This window comes from Microcaecilia unicolor, chromosome 1, assembly GCF_901765095.1.
Source record: "Microcaecilia unicolor chromosome 1, aMicUni1.1, whole genome shotgun sequence".
In the NCBI taxonomy this organism is placed as follows: Eukaryota; Metazoa; Chordata; class Amphibia; order Gymnophiona; family Siphonopidae; genus Microcaecilia; species Microcaecilia unicolor.
Window position 1 is genome coordinate 11,559,076 of NC_044031.1, and position 22,796 is coordinate 11,581,871.

General features: G+C 45.4%; 1 protein-coding gene across 1 annotated transcript; it reads right to left on the reverse strand.

Moving 5' to 3' along the window:
• Nucleotides 1–6,883: 6,883 nt before the first annotated feature.
• LOC115462988 (oocyte zinc finger protein XlCOF6-like) lies at nucleotides 6,884–10,350 on the reverse strand. The gene is made up of 2 exons (XM_030193134.1): nucleotides 7,947–10,350; nucleotides 6,884–7,719 (listed from the first exon to the last, which is right to left on the reverse strand). The coding sequence occupies exons 1-2, from the start codon at nucleotides 10,226–10,228 to the stop codon at nucleotides 7,539–7,541; spliced, it is 2,463 nt and encodes an 820-aa protein (XP_030048994.1). The 5' UTR covers nucleotides 10,229–10,350; the 3' UTR covers nucleotides 6,884–7,538.
• Between the last annotated feature and the right edge of the window lie 12,446 nt (nucleotides 10,351–22,796).

The following is a 22,796-nucleotide window of genomic DNA, read 5'->3' on the forward strand; positions in this document are numbered from 1 at the left end:
AAAGTTTGCCTTTTTGCAGATGACACCAAGATTTGCAACAGAGTGGACACCCCGGAGGGAGTGGAAAGCATGAAAAAAGATCTGCGGAAGCTAGAAGAATGATCTAACATTTGGCAATTAAAATTCAATGCAAAGTGATGCACTTAGGGAGTAGAAATCCACGGGAGATGTATGTGTTAGGCGGGGAGAGTCTGATAGGTACGGACGGGGAGAGGGATCTTGGGGTGATAGTATCTGAGGACCTGAAGGCGACGAAACAGTGTGACAAGGCGGTGGCCATATGTAGAAGGCTACTACTACTACTACTTAGCATTTCTATAGCGCTGCCAGGGTTACGCAGCGCTGTACAAATTTAACATGGGGAAGGACAGTCCCTGCTCGAAAGAGCTTACAATATATAGAAGGCTGCTAGGCTGTAAAGAGAGGGGAGTGACCAGCAGAAGAAAAGAGGTGTTAATGCCCCTGTATAAGACGTTGGTGAGGCCCCACCTGGAGTATTGTGTTCAGTTTTGGAGGCCGTATCTTGCTAAGGATGTAAAAAGAATTGAAGCGGTGCAAAGAAAAGCTACAAGGATGGTATGGGATTTGCGTTACAAGACGTATGAGGAGAGACTTGTTGACCTGAATATGTATACCCTGGAGGAAAGGAGAAACAGGGGTGATATGATACAGACGTTCAAATATTTGAAAGGTATTAATCTGCATACGAACCTTTTCCAGAGAGGGGAAGGCGGTAGAACTAGATGACATGAAATGAGACTGAAGGGGGGGCAGACTCAAGAAAAATGCCAGGAAGTACTTTTTCACGGAGAGAGTGGTGGATGTTTGGAATGTCCTCCCGCAGGTGGTGGAGAAGAAAACAGTAACGGAATTCAAACATGCGTGGGATAAACATAAAGGAATCCTCCTCAGAAGGAAGGGATCTCCAGAAGCTTAGCCAGTGGTGGGAGGCAGGGCTGGTGGTTGGGAGGTGGGGATAGTGCTGGGCAGACTTATACGGTCTGTGCCCTGAAAAAGACAGGTACAAATCAAGGTAAGGTATACACAAAAAATGGCACATATGAGTTTATCTTGTTGGGCAGACTGGGTGGACCGTGCAGGTCTTTTTCTGCTGTCATCTACTATGTTACCTTTATGTTTTCATTCAAAGCACCACTTTAAGTTGGCACCTTTCAGAAGCATGATGTTATCTCATATGTGACACCCTGACTACAAGGTTGCAAATATCAACCTGACCAGCTGGTCAGAATTTCACCCATATGGTGTGGTACGACTATGCAGACAGTGAGACCTCCAGCTGCATTGCTGGATGGAGACTTGGATGGACTCTACTCCAGCATTTAAACTGTTGGTCTGATTACAAGAATATTTGCAGGATTATTACTTTTTGTATAATTTTAAAGTATGTTACATTTTGAGTTATAATGATTTCTTTCTGCTTATGTGCATTCCTTTATTCAGTTAGCACCATCAGCATTAACACTACTGAAGCCACTGCTTGTTTCATGTATGATATTGTTTCTGTTCATATAATAAGCTATGTTCACTGAAATGAACCGTTCCAGTGACACTTCCTGGACTGCTTTCGAGTTAGGATTTTTTTCTTCTTCTTCTTCCTGTGCTTAGTATTTGGTATTCTATGGTATCTCATGTATTGTCTCACGTTGCAAAACAAGATACTAAGGTTCCAATTGTTAATGACTTGTAATGAATTGAAAAGTTCTCATCCGTCAATGTGGATATATAAGTACAGTGGGAGCTACAGATGAAGGATGTTTACAGAGAACTAGAGAAAGGGAGGGGTGAGGGGCCTCCTGATCTGTATGTGCTGAATATGGAGAGAGAGGTGATATGAGTATATCGGTCCAGGCGGAAGATAAGACGTGCAGCCGAGTTCTGAATGGACTGAAGGGGGGATAGATGGCTAAGTGGGAGGCCAGTGAGGAGTAGGAACGTAAGGGGAGATGAGGGTTGAGAGGTAAGGAGGGGCTGCAGATCGAGTACATTTGTAGGTTAGTAGCAGAAGCTTGAATTGAATGCGGTACCTGATCGGAAGCCAATGAAGTGACTTGAGGAGAGGGGTGATATGAGTGTATCGGTTCAGGCGGAAGATAAGATTTGCAGCAGAGTTCTGAACGGACTGAAGGGGGGATAGGTGGCCAAGTGGGAGACCAGTGAGGAGTAGGTTGCAGTAGTCAAGGCGAGAGGTAACGAGAGAGTGGATGAGAGTTCGGGTGGTGTGCTCAGAAAGGAAAGGGCGGATCTTGCTAATGTTATAGAGGAAGAAGCGACAGGTCTTGGCTATCTGCTGGATATGTGCAGAGAAGGAGAGGGAGGAGTCGAAGATGACACCGAGGTTGCGGGCAGATGAGACGGGGACGATGAGGGTGTTATCAACTGAAATAGAGAGTGGAGGGAGAGGAGAAGTGGGTTTGGGTGGGAAGACAAGAAGTTCGGTCTTGGCCATGTTCAGTTTCAGGTGGCGATTGGACATCCATGCAGCAGTGTCGGATAAGCAGGCCGATACTTTGGGCTGGGTTTCCGCAGTGATGTCTGGTGTGGAGAGATAAAGCTGGGTGTCGTCGGCATAGAGATGGTAGTGGAAGCCATGAGATGAAATCAGGGAGCCCAGGGAAGAGGTGTAGATTGAAAAAAGGAGGGGTCCAAGGACAGATCCCTGGGGGACTCAGACAGAGAGCGGGATAGGGGAGGAGGACGAACCATGAGAGTGTACTCTGAAGGTACAATGGGAGAGATAAGAGGAGAACCAGGAGAGGACAGAGCCCTGGAATCCAAAGGAGGACAGAGTGTCAAGAAGTAAGTTATGATTGACAGTGATCCATTCCTTCTGCACAGGATTCCGTGGGATAGGCATAAAGGAATCCTGTGCAGAAGGAATGGATCCACAGAAGCTTAGCTGAAACTGGGTGGCGGGGGGAAGAGGGGTTGGTGGTTGAGAGGCTAGGATAGGGGAGGGCAGACTTATACGGGGTCGGTGCCAGAGCAGTGATGGGAGGCGGGACTGGTGGTTGGGAGGCAGGAAATACTGCTGGACAGACTTATACGGTCTGTGCCCTGAAAAAGACAGGTACAAATCAAGGTAAGGTATACACATATGAGTTTATCGTGGGCAGACTAGATGGACCGTGCAGGTCTTTTTCTGCCGTCATCTACTATGTTACTATGTAAGTAAGTTATGATTGACAGTGTCAAAGGCGGCGGATAGGTCGAGGATGAGGATGGAGTAGTGACCTTTGGATTTGGCGAGGAGTAGGTCATTGCAGACTTTAGATAGTGCCGTTTCTGTCGAGTGCAGGGGGCGAAAGCCTACACAGACCCTGCTTGAATACCTTCTACACTTGTCAGAGTCTGGTCTTAAGACCAACTCCTTGAGAGTTCATCTTAGTGCGATTAGTGCTTATCATCAACGTGTAGAAGGTAAGCCTATCTCTGAACAGCCTTTAGGTGTTCGCTTCACGACAGGTTTGCTTTTGTCAAAGCCCCCTGTCAAACCTCCACCAGTGTTATGGGATCTCAATGTCGTTCTCACCCAGCTAATGAAGCCTCCTTTTGAGCCACTGAATTCCTGCCATCTGAAGTACTTGACCTGGAAGGTCATTTTCTTGGTGGCTGTTACTTCAGCTCGTAGGGTCAGTGAGCTTCAAGCCTTGGTAGTTCATGCTCCTTATCTTAAGCTTCATCACAACAGAGTAGTCCTCCGCATGCACCCTAAGTTCTTGCCGAAGGTGGTGTCGGACTTCCATCTGAACCAGTCGTCTTGCAACATATTTTCCCTGTCCTCATACCCGCCCTGCTGAATGTCAGTTGCACACCTTGGCTTGCAAGAGAGCATTGGCCTTCTATGTGGAGCGGACAAGCCCCTTCAGAGAGTCCGCCCAAATGTTTGTTTCTTTTGATCCCAACAGAAGGGGAGTCACTGTCGGGAAATGCACCATTTCCAATTGGCTAGCAGATTGCATTTCCTTCACTTATGCCCAGGCTGGGCTGACCTTTGAGGGTTATGTCACGGCTCATAATGTTCGAGCCATGGCAACATCAGTGGCCCACTTGAAGTCAGCCACTATAGCAGAGATTTGCAAGGCTGCGACATGGTCATAATCCACACATTCACATCTCACTACTGCTTTCAGCAGGATACCCGACGCGACAGTCGGTTTGGGCAGTCGGTGCTGCAGAATCGGTTGGGGGTTTAGGATCCAACTCCACCCCCCTAGGCCCATTTTTATTCTGTTCCAGGCTGCACTCTCCGTTAGATGTTTCTGCTTTAGGTCAATCTCAGTTATGTCCTCGCTGTTGCGAGGCCCAATTGACCTTCTTTTGTTGTTTTGAGTGTGCCTGGGGGCTAGGGATACCCCATCAGTGAGAACAAGCACCCTGCTTGTCCTCAGAGAAAGCGAAGATACATACCTGTAGCAGGTATTCTCCGAGGACATCAGGCTGATTGTTCTCACAAACCTGCCCACTTTCCCTTTGGAGTTGTTGTCCTTTTATTCTTGCTTTTGGATATAACTGAGCGGGACTCTTGCGCGCTGGAAGGCTCTGGCAAAGTTTTGTTTGTTTTGCTCTGGAAAATTACCGTTCCTGGGCCGCCGTGGATGCCGACCCTCAGTGAGAACAATCAGCCTGCTGTCCTTGGAGAATACCTGCTACAGGTATGTATCTTCACTATCACAACTGAGAAGCATAAGAGTCAGAGGGAGCATGAATGTTAAAATCCCCAAGGGAAGGAGATGAAGGTTCAAGAAAGAAGGAAAGCCAGGCATCAAAGTCAGTGAGAAAGGAAGAAAGGGACTTATCTAGGGGTCGATAAATGACTGCTACTCTGAGAGGCAGAGGAGCAAACAGACGGATGGAGTGGACTTCAAAGGAAGAAAAACAGTGAGACTGAGGTGGAAGTAGAGATTGAAATCTACAAGAGGGTGAAAGTAGTAGCCCGACACCACCTCCACAGCCAACCGGGCGAGGAGTATGGGAGAAAAGATAACCTCCATGGCATAGGGCCACGACTGAAGCAGAGTCTTCAGTTAGGGCAAGCAGATGGCGAGTACGAGAGATAAAGAGGTCATGGATGTAAGAAAGTTTGTTACAGACAGAGCAGGCATTCCACAGAGCGCAAGAGAAAGGCAGGGAAGAAGGGGGGAGGAGAGGAACGAAAGTTAGATTGGAGATATCATGGTGTGACCTGCACAAATAAGATGAGAGCTGATGTGGAGGACCAGGATTGGGATTAATGTCCCCAGCGGAGAGCAGGAGAAGGAGCAAGAGAGTACAGAGAAGAGTAGGAGAGGTATGACGACAATGACAAAGGCAGTGGTGTGCTGGAGCCGGCTCGCTCCGGCTCGCAAGATCCGGTTGTTAAATTTTGGACTTACGAGCCTGTTGTTGGAAAGGGCGAGCCGGCTCTCCCTCCCGCCGCCCTCCGGATCTGGTCCCTCACCGATCCTACCTTGACTATCGAATTCTTCGGGGCAGGCAGTGTTGCCTGCCTGCTGCTATCGCTGACTTTCCTCCGCCGCCTGCTTGCGCTTTAAAAACGGCCACCGAGACTTCCAGAGGCGGCCTCGCGAGACTTCTGTAAGTCTCGGCGGCCATTTTGAAGTGCGATCGGGCGGCGGAGGAAAGTCAGCGATGGCAGCGGGCAGGCAACACTGCCTGCCCCGAAGAATTTGATGGCCAAGGTAGGGTCGGTGAGGGACCAGATCGGGAGGGAGGGAGCAGGAGAATTTGCGGAACAAGTCGGGAGGTGTTGGCAGGGGAGAGAAGGGAGCTGCTGGCCATGGGTGGATGGAGGGCAGGGGAGAGAAGGGTCGCTGGCCATGGGTGCATGCAGGGCAGGGGAGAGGAGGGTCACTGCTGGACATGGGTGGATGGAGGGCAGGGGAGAGAAGGGTCGCTGGGCATGGGAGGATGGAGGGCAGGGGAGAGAAGGGTCGCTGGCCATGGGTGGATGGAGGGCAGGGGAGAGGAGGGTCACTGTTGGACATGGGTGGATGGAGAGCAGGAGAGAGAAGGGTCGCTGGCCATGGGTGGATGGAGGGCAGGGGGAGAGGAGGGGAGAGAGAATAAATGCTGGACATGGATGGAGGGGAGGGAAGAGTGAGGAAGGAGATAAGATAAGGAAAAAGGAAGAGAGGAGAAAAACTGCACATGGATGAAGAAAATAGGCAGAAGCTGAGGACCAGAAATGAAGAAGAAAGGAGGAAAGGAAAGAAATAAATGGAAAGGAAGCCCTGGAAACGGAGTTAAGAGGACAGATAGCAGCAGAATACTGGGCCAGCATGATCAGAAAAACAGTCACCAGACAACAAAGGTAGAAAAAATCATTTTATTTTCATTATAGTGTTTGGAATATGTTCCCTTTGAGAATCAGGTGCTCAACATTAAAAGTTTATATTTATTTACTTATTTATGGCATTTTATCCCACATTAAACATGAATTAGATTGGAACCTGGGATCATTTAATTTATTTTTCCTGGAGAGAGTAATGCATTGCCCCCCCCCCACCCATTGGCTATAGCCAGCTCTGCAATTTTGGGGGGCACAGAGGTAGATGTGGGGGGGGGGCGCCGAGGTGGACCGGGGAGAGAGCCTGTTGTTAAAAATTTACCAGCACACCACTGGACGAAGGTGAGATGTACTCTACTACTACTACTTAACATTTCTAGAGCGCTACTAGGGTTACGCAGTGCTGTACAAAATACACAAAGAAGGACGGTCCCTGCTCAAAGGAGCTTACAATCTAAAGAACGAAATGTGAAGTTGGGGCAGTCAAGCATAATATTTTTTGGCCTTCATATGAAAGAGCCAGCTCGCAAGGCTTGTAATATTGCTTGTTTGTGTCCATAATGCAGTATCCTCATAATCACAGTACGCTGCTTAACCGGGTGTTGCCTGCGTGGGCCTACCCTGTGTGCTCTCTCAACCCTCAGGGGCCCCGACAGATTATTAAGCTTTAAAGTCCTAGGTAACCAATTTTCAAGGAAGCTCACCAGTTCTGAGTCCTTTAATTGTTCTGGGAAGCCAATCAGTCTCAAATTATTATTCCTTTTGCAATTTTCCAAGTCATCCAACTTCATTTCCAGCTCCAGCAACTTTTTCTTTGTTGCTCCTGCAGGCTCCATCAACCGATCCTCCAAATCACGGATTCTTTGTTGCATCTGGTCCAGATCTAAATGAAATCTGTCTAATCTTTCATGAGCCGCCTCCGCCCGATCATACAAAGCCTGAAACTTCTTGTCCGATGCTGCTTCAACTGCTGCAGTAACCTCCGCCGTCCATGCTGAGCAAAAAATGCCGTCCAGCGGAACCTGCGCGTCTGCCATTTTGCTTTCAGTCGTTTTTCCTCTCTCCTTTCCGTTGTACTTTAGCTGCCATTCCGAGGCCAGGCACTAGCGATATTATCATCATCACTTGCCTGCTCCTTAAGGGTAACTGCACCAAGGCTGTAATGTCGGTAAGAGCGCTGTAAAGCTGGATTATAGTGTTAGATTAGGGGGAAGTGCAGGAGCTCTGCTTTTCAGCAACCTCTCCCCAGAATGGCACCACGTGACCCCCCATGGTTGTTTTGGTGTCTTGTAAGTTTTGTTTTCTGAATGAAGCTTTTACCACACTCAGTACATGTAAATGGCTTCTCTCTTGTGTGGATTCTCTGATGTATGGTCAGTGTTTTCTTCTCATTAAAGCTTTTACCACACTCACTGCATGTAAATCGTTTCACTCCAGAACGGATCGTCTGGTATGAGTGTTTCCTTCTGAATAAAGCACATACCACACTCAGGTTATGTAAATCGTTTCTCTGGTGTTGGTCAATATTTCCTTGTCATCACAGCTTTTGTCACACTCACTGAGCGAAAATCATTTCCCTCCTGAATGGATTTTCTGGTGTATTTTGAGTGTTTGCCTCCACATGAAGTTTTTACCACACTCAATACACTTAAATGGCCTTTCTCCTGTATGGATTCTCTGATGTATGGTCAGTGTTTTCTTCTCAGTAAAGCTTTTACCACACTCACTACATGTAAATGGCTTCTCCCCTGTATGGATTTTCTGGTGTACTTTGAGTGTTTTCTTCCATACGAAGCTTTTACTACACTCTATACATTTAAATGGCTTTTCTCCTGTATGGATTTTCTGGTGTCTGATCAGTGTTATCTTCTCACTAAAGCTTTTAACACACTCACTACATTTAAATGGCTTTTCTCCTGAGTGGATTCTCTGATGTTTGGTCAGTGCTTTCTTCTCAGTAAAGCTTTTACCACACTCACTACATGTAAATGGTTTCTCCCCTGTGTGGATTCTCTGGTGTGTGATCAGTGTTCTCTTCTCAGTAAAGCTTTTACCACACTCACTACATGTAAACAGATTCTCCCCTGTGTGGATTCTCTGGTGTGTGATCAGTGTTCTCTTCTCAGTAAAGCTTTTACCACACTCACTACATGTAAATGGCTTCTCCCCTGTATGGATTTTCTGGTGTACTTTGAGTGTTTCCTTCCACACGAAGCTTTTACCACACTCTATACATTTAAATGGCTTTTCTCCTGTATGGATTTTCTGGTGTCTGATCAGTGTTCCCTTTTTAATAAAGCTTTTAACACACTCACTACATTTAAATGGCTTTTCTCCTGAGTGGATTCTCTGATGAATGGTCAGTGTTTTCTTCTCAGTAAAGCTTTTACCACACTCACTACATGTAAACGGTTTCTCCCCTGTGTGGATTCTCTGGTGTATGGTCAGTGTTCTCTTCTCACTAAAGTTTTTACCGCACTCACTACATGTAAACAGCTTCTCACCTGTATGTCTTCTCTGGTGTATGGTCAGTTTTACCTTTATGCTAAAGCTTTCACCACACTGATTACATATAAATGGTTTCTCTCCTGTATGGATTTTCTGGTGTGTGATCAGCGTTTCCTTTTTACTAAAGCGTTTACCACACTCACTACATTTAAATGGCTTTTCTCCTGTGTGGATTCTCTGATGTATGGTCAGTGTTTTCTTCTCAGTAAAGCTTTTACCACACTCACTACATGTAAACGACTTCTCACCTGCATGTCTTCTGTGGTGTATGGTCAGATATCTCCTTACGCTAAAGCTTTTACCACACTGACTACATATAAATGGCTTCTCTCCTGTATGGAGTTTCTGGTGTGTGATCAGGGTTGCCTTTACACTAAAGCTTTTACCACACTCAATACATGTAAATGGCTTCTCTCCTGTATGGATTTTCTGGTGTTTGATCAGTGTTGCCTTTAAACTAAAGCTTTTACCACACTCACTACACGTAAATGGCCTCTCTCCTGTATGGATTCTCTGGTGTACGGTCAATTTTACCTTTGTAGTAAAGCTTTTACCACACTCAATACATGTAAATGGCTTCTCTCCTGTGTGGATTCTCTGGTGTCTGGTCAGTGTTCTCTTGTCATTAAATCTTTTACCACACTCAGTACATGTAAATGGCTTCTCACCTGTGTGTATTCTCTGGTGTATGGTCAGTGTTGCCTTTGCAGTAAAGCTTTTACCACACTCACTACATGTAAATGGCTTCTCACCTGTGTGGATTCTCTGGTGTCTGGTCAGTGTTCTCTTCTCAGTAAAGCTTTTACCACACTCAGTACAAGTACACAGTTTCCCTCTTGTGTGGAGTCTCTGATGTTCTGTGAGCTCTACCTTCTGCCTGAAACTCTTATTACATTCAGTGCAGGTAAATAGTTTCATTCCTGTGCGGATTCTCCCGTTCTGACTGAAGCTTTTACCACAATGAGTAGATGTAAATGGTTTCACTACTGAATGAAGTCTCTTGAGCATTGTGAGGTTTCCTTCCCAACAAGCACTTTTACCACTGTCAGCAGAAGTATATAATCTCTCATTTTTCTTGATCTCCTGGTATTTTGAGAGATTTGCCTTACTACAAAATATTATTTCAGATTTAGTGGAAGTGTCCGATTCCTCACCCGTTTGAGTTTTTTGATGATCTGTGACTGCTTCCTCTTGACTAAAGCTTTTCTGACATTCAGCACTGGAAACTGAGCTCTGTCCTTGGTGGAAATGTTCTTCCTTGTTGGAGCTTTTCTCACATCCAGGACATGAAGATATTCTCTCATCAGTGGTGTTTTTCTTCTGTTTTGTAATGTCTGCTTTGTTGATAAAGCATTTCCCATGTTCTGTATTTGTACACATTCTAGTTTCTTTATTAGATTTTTCATGTTGCATTAGCTTTTTCTTTCTACTGAAACCTTTCCCACATTCAGAGCCTGTAAAATGTTTCTCTTTTATGACTGTTTTCTGTTGTCCCTGTAGTTCTCTCTTTTGACTGACATTTTCCCCACTGTCCGTACATGAAGACGGTCTCTCGTCAGTATCAGATATGTGATGTGATTTTAGAATGAGATGATTGCGGAGGAATATCTCACAAATATCACAGGAACAGCTTTGATCTCTCGCCTGGTTTCTCTCCTCTTCCCCTGTCTGTTTGAGATTACTGGTACTGTTTTCACACAGAGCTGAGCCTCCTGGTGAAGGTTTTTGTTTATTTTGATTGTTTCCCTTTTCTCCCCAGTCAGAACAGGAAGGAGTCTCCTCTTTCTCTCTTTCTGGTAACACCTTTTCCCCTTCAGGCTTCTCACTGAGCTTCCAGTTATGTGTGTCTGTAATACTATTTTTAAGCTCCTCTTTTTCTAAATATAAAAAAAAGAGAATTGTGTATTATTATAGGAAAAGACATAAAAACAATCTTACAATCCAAACGTATCACAGGCACAAAAGCAACAATGATGAGCCAGTAATTATTAAATTGTAACATGGACAAACAATCCACCTAAAGCCACCTAAACATTTTTTATATATTTTTAAGGAAGGAGTTTATGGGGTGCTATGTGTTTTTTTGTTCTTAGTTAGGTGCATAGGGTATTATAAGAAGATTCTTATATTCCCTTTAATTGTGTTTATCTTTAAGGGGATTGTTTGTCCATTTTACAATTTATAATTTTACCCCTAAGGTTATCAATAGAAATCAAACAAAATAAAACATGGAAAAGAAAATAAGATGATACCTTTTTTATTGGACATAACTTAATACATTTCTTGATTAGCTTTCGAAGGTTGCCCTTCTTCCTCAGATCGGAAATAAGCAAATGTGCTAGCTGACAGTGTATATAAGTGATGCTAGGGGCCCGGAGCGATTTCCCACCCACCCCCGCCTCCCTCCCTGCCAACCCCTTCGTTGTTCTGCCATTGCTCCGCCCTCGAGGGCGGGGCCCGGAACAATTTCCCACCCACCCCCGCCTCCCTGCCAACCCCTTCGTTGTTCTGCCATTGCTCCGCCCTTGAGGGCGGGGCCCGGAGCGATTTTGGTGGCTTCACCACCACGAACCATCGAACCTTTTTGAAGGAAGTCAGAGCTTGGCTTCACTGACGTCAGTGTCCTCAGAACGTTGAGGGTGAGTTTTATTATAGGAATGGTAACTAAACAACTCACAAACTATCTAAACAAGTACTCTATACTGCATGATGCCCAATCAGGATTCCGATCGAATCACAGCACAGAAACAGTATTAATTACCCTTATGACTAAATTCAAACAAATGATTGCAACCGGCAACAATATACTCCTCCTACAATTTGACATGTCAAGTGCCTTCGACATGGTTGACCACGGAATCCTATTACACATACTTGAATATTTTGGCATTGGAGGAAATGTCCTAAACTGGCTCAAGGGGTTCCTAACCCAGCGTTCATATCAAGTCACATCAAAGTCAGCCACGTCTGCCGCATGGACACCTGAATGTGGAGTTCCACAAGGATCACCCCTCTCACCAACCATTTTCAACCTAATGATGATTCCCTTGGCAAAACTCCTATCAAACCATAACCTCAACCCATATATATACGCCGATGATGTAACAATATACATCCCTTTCAAACAAGACATCAAAGAAATCTTCAATGAAATCAACCAAAGTCTGCACATCATGAACACCTGGGCAGATGCATTTCGTTTGAAACTAAATGCAGAGAAAACCCAATGCCTGATACTTACCTCCCAATACAACACGAATGAATTTACCGCTATAAACACACCAAAACTAAACCTTCCAATCTCAGAAACGTTAAAAATCCTTGGAGTCACTATCGACCGACACCTAACACTCGAAACCCATGCAAACAACACAACCAAAAAGATGTTCTACTGCATGTGGAAACTGAAAAGAATAAGACCATTCTTCCCAAGATCCGTCTTTCGCAGCCTAGTGCAATCCCTCGTACTCAGCCATCTGGACTACTGCAACTCACTATACGCAGGCTGCAAAGAGCAAATACTGAGGAAACTTCAAACAGCCCAGAATACAGCAGCCAGACTCATCTTTGGAAAACCAAAATATGAAAGTGCAAAACCCTTACGAGAGAAACTACACTGGCTCCCACTCAAGGAACGCATTACTTTTAAAGTATGCACATTAGTCCACAAAATCATTCACGGCGAAGCCCCAGCCTACATGTCTGAGTTAATAGACTTACCACCCAGAAACGCTAAAAGATCATCCCGACCTTTCCTCAACCTCCACTTCCCTAACTGCAAGGGCTTGAAATACAAAGTGCTGCACGCGTCAACCTTTTCTTACATGAGCACGCAGTTCTGGAACACACTGCCGCGCAACCTGAAAACGATCTTCGAACAAACCACCTTCCGCAAATTATTGAAGACACATCTTTTTGCTAAAATCTACGGAAAGAACCAAAACACACAAAGTCCACACTCACTGTTCAGTAATACATCAATACATCCACTTCTGAATTCTCATCCCCCGAAATCTCAACACACTCATACCTTTACCCACAGAGGAATGTATACCATATGTTTTCTTGTTATTATATATTGCCCTTTAGTTTCCCGTTGTTTCCTTCCAATGTTTCACTGTTCTTTTCTATTGCTACATTCCTTAACGACATTTGATTTTGTCTCATATAACTCTTCACAATGTAATCCATAACCAAATTCTAACAAATTGTATTTCCATTATTCATAATGTATTGTAAGCCACACTGAGCCCGCAAAAAGGTGGGAAAATGTGGGATACAAATGTAATAAAATAAATAAATAAATAAATAAATAAATATATATATATATATATATATATATATACACGTGTAAGGAGTGCTTAACAAAAGAATATTATTATATATTGACCACAAATATTGGGGGATACAAGATAATAGAAATTTCAACAAAACAAATAAGAAATCCTAGATAATAAAAGGCACCTCCAACATTCTGAAGCTGACTGCATGGCTGAGGCATTCCTGCTCTCCGTATCCATCTCCTGAATTGACATCATGTACTTCCGGGTTCGTCACAAGCAGAAGTGACCAACCACACAGGGTTTCTCGGCTTCAGAATGTTGGAGGTGCATTCTATTAAATAGGATTGGTCAGTTCCTTGAAGCACAGCCAGAGATCAGCGTCCTGCACAGTAACACTCAGACACCAGAGAGAGAGGGGGGGGGAGGGCCTGACACCAGAGAGAGGGAGGGAGGGGGGCCTGACACCAGAGAGGGGGAGGAGGTATCTCTGTCACACACACACTCTCTCTCTCACATACACTCTCTCTCACAGTCAATGTCTTTCTCTCTCTCACTCTCACACACTGTGTAATCCGTTGGGTTGGTCGTGAGCCCTTGGGCCCTGGCCGAGGCCAGCAGGGCGTCGACCCAGGCCAAGGGGAGACCGACCCACCACCGCACACCCCAGCTACACAATACCCCCTAAGCTACCCCTCCCCCCAGTCCCTCAGGAAGAAGGGAAATAGGCATACAGGCGGGCCTCGCGGCCGAACCGGAACCCACGCAGACAGAGCCACTCGTGCGAGCCTCACGGCTGAACTGGAACCCAATCACACACAGGGAGGGGTGAAAGAACCCAGAGGGCCCCAAGATGCCAGACACGCGCTGAACACCAGCAATAGGGCAGAGGTGGAAACAAAGGACCAGAGCGGGCCACGCCCGCGCAGGGGACTAGCGCAGGACAGGGGAACTAACACAGCAACCCCCCCCACCAGGGTAGGAGCCCCAGGCAGAAGCCAGAGGAACCAAACACAAAAGGAAGGCAGAAAGCCTTTGCCTCAACCCCACTGTAGACAGAGGCACCCAGAACACAAAGGGTTAAGCTTGTAGAGCCAGCAGAGAGAGAGTGCCATAAATCAACAAACAATCAGAGAGAACGCTTCCCCTCCCGAGAGGGAGTGGGGCCCATCCAAACAAACACACTGGCAGAGGCAGGAATACAATACACACTGTACACAAAGGGTTAAACTCAGGAGCCAGCAGGCCGGGACACTGGGAAGAGAAATCCTTAAAACAAACAAACAAAGGAGAACGCTCTCACTCAGCCCAGAGCCCCGGAGGCTGAGCAATGCCCAGCCCCCACTAAACAACCGAGCAGCTGACCCTGATTACAGAGCTACCTACACACACACACACAGCAGCAGCTAACCTAGAGGGAAGGAAAAGAATACTCTAATACAACACAGATCCCTGTCAGAACCTAGAGCACGTTCTGAGAGAAACCTATCAGGCTTTCCTGTTACTACCAAGAAGTAACGCAAAAGCAGAGAAACTCCTCAGCTGCAGGCTAAAGTACTATCCCCTGACGTCAGCACAACCCCTGGCAGCCAATCAGAAGAGACATCCCCCCTCCCCCTCAGCCAAACCGGCAGAATCATAACACACTGTCTCTCACACACTGTATCACATTCACTCTCTATGTGTCACACAGTCACTCACACACTCTCTTGGTCTCATACACTCAGTCTCACAGAGAGTCTGTGTCTCACACACTCTCTCTCGCACACACTGTATCTGTGTGAAACACACACTCTCTCTCTCACACTGTGTCTCACATATGCACTTGCACACACTCTCATTCTCACACACACACTCTCTCTCACAGACACACTCGCACCCAGACTTACTCTCTCTCTCACACACACACACTCGCACCCAGACTCACTCTCACATACACTCTCTCAAACATACACACTCCGAGGAAAACCCTGATGGGTCCCGTTTCATTTGTGTCAGAAACGGGCCTTTTTTACTAGTTTTATATAAATCAATCAGAGAGGAGGAGCACAATAAACACGCCAGCAGGTTTTAACAGCGTATTATCCCGTGAGACTATTCAGGCTGAAACATTCCCTTTTTCTTTAGCAATTATATATTCTTGCATTTTCTTTGGATCAAGTGTTAATATGTGTCCCAGCTTGAGACCTATCCACTGGAATAGTGGTGGGCCAAGTTACAAAGCTTAAACAGCTGAAAAGCACTGACTAGGCCTGAAAATCAAATGATGGCCTTATAGCTGAGAGCCTGCAAGGGCAGGACTGCTTGGTGAGTCTTATTGAAACCTGGTACAACTTTCAAATTTAGTGTAAGAGTTAAGATGAAGGAATTAATGGCAGAAATGGTAAAAAGTTTGGTTTTTAAGATGGAGTCTGTCCCTATAAGATGGCTCCCAGAGTCACAAGATACAAAGAAACTGATCTTTCTATATTAGGAAAGATGTTTACAAAAACGGAAATTGGCGTTATGAAGTAATCTCAGAAAGGAGGAGCAGGTGGGCACCTGACCTGCGGTTAAGTATGAATCATAGATGCAAAAAAAATTAGAAAAAAAGTCCCTCTCCATAGACTTGTATGGGGACCAGATACTATATAAGAAAAGCAAATCTGAGCTCAAATCGGAGTCTTTCCCCAACGAATCTCAGAGGGCAGAGCTCTGGCCGGTTGAACCCAGAATTTGACTGATACTTGTAACAGTTGGCAGATTCATTCGGTGAGAATAAAGATTATTTTATCTCTAAACTTCTCCAGTCTCAGTTTCAATCTCTTCCTTCTCTTCAAACTATTTCACAGAATACTATATACACCAGTAAATTCTCTCACTCATATAGACTTTATGTGGGAACATAAATGGCCAAGGATTCACCTAGATCCTAGAAAACAGAAAGTAGTGGTCATGGGAATTAGATTTGAACTGCGCCTTCTGACACCGCCCTTAAACCTCCGTGTCCGAAGGCATTCCTTTGGACCCCGATTCATCTCACCATGGAAAGGGGTATCACGAAAGTTTAAGGAGGGGTTGATAACCAAAATCCTCAAAAAACACAAGGAATATGTAATTTACATTACTTATGGATACCAAGCATCTACATGGATATTTTAAAACATAAGTACCACCTAAGGCTAGAATTTTAGGTTTTAAAGCCATAAATTCTCACCTTCTTTTTTGTGTATCTCTATTCAAAACAGGAAATATCTGAACTTTTTCACCAAAGAATTTTGCATTCATATGTCTAAAGTATAATCGAAATATATTATTCCTATCTGACTCAAATGCAAATGAAACTAGAAGAGTTGTTCGTTATCACTTCCAATGAGCTTTCCAGGAAATCAGTAATATTAAGTTCAGGTTGGGGTTCTAAAGCACGAGACTTGATTCCTTGAATATATTGTGCTCTAACGATGGGTGGAAAACCCTCCGTTGGAACGGATAATACTTCCCCAAAATATCTTTTGAGCATATCAATTGCTGGAATCAAGGGTGCTTTTGGAAAATTAAGGAACCTTAAATTGTTCCTTCTCCCTTGATTATCAAGATATTTTAGTTTCTTTACCAGAATATCCCTGTCCTTAATCACAGTCCCAGTTACATTTTGCAAAGTCTTAACTTCTCCATCTAGCACTCCAATTTTTTCTTCATTTTTTTGAACTTTGCCAGTCAAAAGATTTTGAGACTGTTTTATAAGTAACACTTCTTCTTTAATTGTGTCTGTTACCTGAATTAGGGTATTATTCAGTTCCTAAATAGCGTCCCACAAGTTCTTCAAAGCTATCACTGCTGGTTTGGTAGCTCCACAAGTTTCTAGAGAAGAAGAACCCAGTTTACAGGAAGGAGTAGGTTTGTCCACCCTCTTGTTCCAGTTAGATGGTATCACTGGAGTTGATACAGCGGCCGGTCCTCCTCCCACTGCTTGGAGGCTTGACTCGTCGGTCAGCAACTCCTGCTGTAAGCCTGCCGCCAGTATACTGCTTCCGGGTCGTAGGGGTGCTGTGAGTGAAAGCGGACTTAGAGAAGCCGCTTCTACGCTGCAGTCCGACACAGGAACGTCAGATCTATACTGCGCGGGTGTTTGCAACTCAAGCCTTTGAACTCCAAACTGCTCCGATGTCGGCTGTCGGGGAACGGGATCCGCGGGGGTGGAGGAGGTCAATACCCACGTTTTTTTTGTTACATTTGTACCCCGCGCTTTCCCACTCATAGCAGGTTCAATGCGGCTTACATGGGGCAATGGAGGGTTAAGTGACTTGCCCAGAGTCACAAGGAGCTGCCTGTGCCTGAAGTGGGAATCGAACTCAGTTCCTCAGTTCCCCAGGACCAAAGTCCACCACCCTAACCACTAGGCCACTCCGTTTTCCCTTTCCTTTTCTCCATGTTGTTCCTCGGGTTAGGAAATTAGTTCGCTGATAGTTTCGAGTGGAGGTTGGGAGCTCACAAACTTAAATCCTCTCTGGACGCCATCCTGTCCCTCCAAGAAGAACAATTTAACAAGTTTAAGGGCCTTAGGGTTGCCATGCGGGAAATCAAAACTACCGCCTGGCATACCCGGGGGTAGTTCTGAGTTTGCCATGTGCCATTTTCCACATCAGAAAACATTTTTCTATTCTCAGAGGACAAGCAGTCTGCTTGTTCTCACTGATGGGTCAACGTCCACGGCGGCCCAGGAACGGCAATTTTCCGGAGAAAAACAAACAAAACTTTGCCAGAGCCTTCCAGCGCGTGAGGTGCGCGCGGCCGTCTTCCCGCCCATCGCGCGAAGGTCCCGCTCAGTTTTTTCTTTTTCCGCGGTGGAGAGTGGCTGCTTGTCGGTCCCTGTCTTCGAGCCCAGAGGAAAGAGCCTTCGTGTGTTTTGAGAGTTATTCTCTCTCTTTTGTTTCCTTTTACTTCTTCCCCCTGCCTTCAAAACTAAAAAAAAAAAAAAAAAAAAGACAGAGAATCCTTTATTTCTTAGTTTGGCCCCTTTAAGTTTCCTTTTGTTTTCGTCACAGCCTTCTTAGGCCGTGTGTACGCGTTTTCTCATTTTTGTGCCCTTTTCTTTGGCACAATCGCAAATTTTAACTTCGCCGCCGCTATTTTTCTGTCCATCCAGCTTATAATCGAAAGTGATCACTGACCATCTTCCGACACAAATCGGGAGATGGCCAGCGATTTCTTAAAAGCGGCGAAATCGGTATAATCGAAAGTGGCATTTTTGACAGCATTGCCGCTTTCCCGTCGCTTCGCCGGCAAAAGTTCAAGGGGGCGTGCCGGTAGATTAGCGAAGGCGGGACATGGGCATGGCTACCAGATGGCCAGCTTTCGCCAATAATGGAAAAAAAAAAAGCGGCGTTAAGCAGTATTTCGCCGGGTTTACTTGGTCCTTTTATTTTCATGACCAAGCCTCAAAAAGGTGCCCCAACTGACCAGATGACCACTGGAGGGAATGGGGGATGACCTCCCCATACTCCCCCAGTGGTCATCAACCCCCTTCCATACTAAAAAAATAAAACTAAAAACCTTTTTTGCCAGCCTGTATGCCAGCCTCAAATGCCGTACCCACCTCCATGACAGCAGAATGTGTTGTATCCTCCAACAGCCTTTCCCTGGTTGCGATGTGGCTCTCGGGTGAGTGTGACACCTTTTCTGTTAGGTGCCCTGCAGAGTCACATTAGCAATGCATTGTGTTGGGTGTAGGGTACTGGGCTCTACTCCCATGGTGCTTTTCCCCCCTGCTAACTGGGTCAGAGTGTGCCCTGTTTTGTTTCCTGTTGTAGTCCATGCGGTAGTGGCCATTTTTGTAAGCCAGTTTTAGTTCCCTTTCATGTGTTACCCACGTTAGAGAACGTAGTTCTTACCTTGAATGGTGCTGAAAGAGGGCATTGTACACCATTGTGCCAGCTCTGACCTACTGCTAATCTTAGTACCAGGGGACTCTGCCAGTGGGGCACAACCTCTGATCTGCAGTTAACTGTGAGTAAACGTGGTTATTTCAAGAAAGGACTTTTTCAGAGAGATTAGTCTTCAGGTGTGAACTGGTGTGCCAAAGTTATACAGCAGCAATAAGTCTTCGAGGCTGTATGCAGGTCCCTGGAGCAATTTTAGTGGGTGCAGTACATTTGTGGGTAGTGGGTTTGGGGGGCTCAGCTCCCAAAGTAAGGGAGCTATGAACGTGGTGGGAGCTTTTCTGAAGTCCACCGCAGTGACCCCTAGGGTGGCTGGTTGGTGTCCTGGCATGTCAGGGGGGCCAGTGCACTAAAAATGCTGGCTCCTCCCACGACCAAATGCTTTGAATTTGGCTGGGGTTTGAGATGGCCGACATAACTTTCCATTATCGCTGAAAAACAAACCCGGCCATCTCAAACCCGGCGAACTCCACGGCATTTGGCCGGGCTAAACCGTATTATCGAAAAAAAAGATGGCCGGCCATCTTTTTCGATAATACGGTTCTGGCCAGCTGTAGCGCTGCCGCCAACATAGATCGCCGGCGATCTATTTGGCTGGCGACGTTCGATTATGCCCCTCTATGTTAACAATACTATGTAAGCCACTTTGAGCCTGCAAACAGGTGGGAAAAGGTGGGATACAAATGCAATAAATAAATATAAGCACACAACTATGGAACGCATTACCAAAAGCCGTGAAAACAACATATAACCACCTGAAATTCCGGAAATTACTAAAAACTAACTAGTTCAAAAAGGAATACCTTAACAATACAACTTAAATGCCTTAACCCAACAACACAACAAAACCAAAGCTCATACTGGACATACAGTGGTGGAAATAAGTATTTGATCCCTTGCTGATTTTGTAAGTTTGCCCACTGACAAAGACATGAGCAGCCCATAATTGAAGGGTAGGTTATTGGTAACAGTGAGAGATAGCACATCACAAATTAAATCCGGAAAATCACATTGTGGAAAGTATATGAATTTATTTGCATTCTGCAGAGGGAAATAAGTATTTAATCCCTCTGGCAAACAAGACCTAATACTTGGTGGCAAAACCCTTGTTGGCAAGCACAGCGGTCAGACGTCTTCTGTAGTTGATGAGGAGGTTTGCACACATGTCAGGAGGAATTTTGGTCCACTCCTCTTTGCAGATCATCTCTAAATCATTAAGAGTTCTGGGCTGTCGCTTGGCAACTCGCAGCTTCAGCTCCCTCCATAAGTTTTCAATGGGATTAAGGTCTGGTGACTGGCTAGGCCACTCCATGACCCTAATGTGCTTCTTCCTGAGCCACTCCTTTGTTGCCTTGGCTGTATGTTTTGGGTCATTGTCGTGCTGGAAGACCCAGCCACGACCCATTTTTAAGGCCCTGGCGGAGGGAAGGAGGTTGTCACTCAGAATTGTACGGTACATGGCCCCATCCATTCTCCCATTGATGCGGTGAAGTAGTCCTGTGCCCTTAGCAGAGAAACACCCCCAAAACATAACATTTCCACCTCCATGCTTGACAGTGGGGACGGTGTTCTTTGGGTCATAGGCAGCATTTCTCTTCCTCCAAACACGGCGAGTTGAGTTCATGGCAAAGAGCTCAATTTTTGTCTCATCTGACCACAGCACCTTCTCCCAATCACTCTCGGCATCATCCAGGTGTTCACTGGCAAACTTCAGACGGGCCGTCACATGTGCCTTCCGGAGCAGAGGGACCTTGCGGGCACTGCAGGATTGCAATCCGTTATGTCGTAATGTGTTACCAATGGTTTTCGTGGTGACAGTGGTCCCAGCTGCCTTGAGATCATTGACAAGTTCCCCCCTTGTAGTTGTAGGCTGATTTCTAACCTTCCTCATGATCAAGGATACCCCACGAGGTGAGATTTTGCGTGGAGCCCCAGATCTTTGTCGATTGACAGTCATTTTGTACTTCTTCCATTTTCTTACTATGGCACCAACAGTTGTCTCCTTCTCGCCCAGCGTCTTACTGATGGTTTTGTAGCCCATTCCAGCCTTGTGCAGGTGTATGATCTTGTCCCTGACATCCTTAGACAGCTCCTTGCTCTTGGCCATTTTGTAGAGGTTAGAGTCTGACTGATTCACTGAGTCTGTGGACAGGTGTCTTTCATACAGGTGACCATTGCCGACAGCTGTCTGTCATGCAGGTAACGAGTTGATTTGGAGCATCTACCTGGTCTGTAGGGGCCAGATCTCTTACTGGTTGGTGGGGGATCAAATACTTATTTCCCTCTGCAGAATGCAAATAAATTCATATACTTTCCACAATGTGATTTTCCGGATTTAATTTGTGATGTGCTATCTCTCACTGTTACCAATAACCTACCCTTCAATTATGGGCTGCTCATGTCTTTGTCAGTGGGCAAACTTACAAAATCAGCAAGGGATCAAATACTTATTTCCACCACTGTAACTTAATTCTTCTTCTTACGATTCCCCAATGTGTCTGTCACATGAACTTTACTTTACCACAACCTCACTTTGTATCTGTTATAACCGGTATTGGCGATCGTCTCTGCGGTACTATGTAAGCCACATTGAGCCTGCAAATAGGTGGGTAAATGTGGGATACATGTAACAAATAAATAAATAAATAAAATAAATAATATATATTCTCTGTTCAATAGTTGTATTTCCTTTCTGAGTGGTTTTCTAGATAGGTAGTGCTAAATTTCAAAATCTTTTTTAAAGAAACAGGTTTTCAGAGCCTTACAAAAATGAGCGTAAATGAATCTCCCACCCTGATAAATTTTGGGAGGGAGTTCCACAGTGATGGAGATAGAAAGAAAAAGAGGCTCGGGTTGATTCCCACCTGCCTCTCGAGGGAGGTGGAATTACCAGCCTATTATCAATGAGTGAGTGTAAAGTTCGTGACGGAGTGTATGGAATAGTTAAGTTCGCAAGATAGGATGGCGTAGCTAAGTAAAGCACTTTATATGTAAGGATAAGAAACTTAAATAAATTTCTTAGATAGATCGGAATCCAATGAAGTTGACATAATAAAGGCGTAGCCTTATCGTATCTTGAGGCTCTACAAATTATACAAGCAGCTGTGTTTTGAATAGTTTGTAAATGTTTCAAATTGAATTTGGTAATGCCCTCATAAATGATATTACAATGATCAAGGTGTGTCGTAATGTAAGTACACAGTGAATTACTGTCTATTGTATTTCTGATAGAGCGTAATTGTCTTAAATGATAAAAGGACTTTTTTTTTACTACTACTACTACTTAGCATTTCTATAGCGCTGCCAGGGTTACGCAGCGCTGTACAAGTTTAGACATGGGGAAAGACAGTCCCTGCTCAAGAGAGCTTACAATCTAACGGTAACAAGCTATGTAGCCAGTGTAGGTATCAGGAAAGGGGAAGGTGGTTAGGCGCCAAAAGCAAGGGAGAAGAGATGGGCCTTGAGTAAGGACTTGAAAATGGGCAGGGAGGGCGCACGGCGTATGGGCTCAGGAAGTCTGTTCCAGGCATAAGGTGATGCGAGGCAGAAGGGGCGGAGTCTGGAGTTAGCGGTGGTGGAGAAGGGTACAGATAGGAGTGATTTTTCCTGAGAGCGGAGGTTACGGGTGGGAACATACGGGGAGAGGAGGGTAGAGAGGTAATGGGGGGCTGCAGATTGAGTGCACTTGAAGGTCAATAGGAGAAGTTTGAACTGTATACGGTAGCGGATCGGGAGCCAGTGAAGCAACTTGAGGAGAGGAGTGATATAAGAGTATCGGTTCAC

Bases quoted from the DNA above. Each gene is read 5' to 3' on its own strand.
- LOC115462988 (XM_030193134.1), bottom strand. From the start codon at position 10,228: ATGCAACATGAAAAATCTAATAAAGAAACTAGAATGTGTACAAATACA. The intron at 7,720-7,946 runs GTGTGGTAAAAA...ATTTACATGCAG, and splicing joins AGGCCATTTAAGTGTATTGA to TGAGTGTGGTAAAAGCTTTA.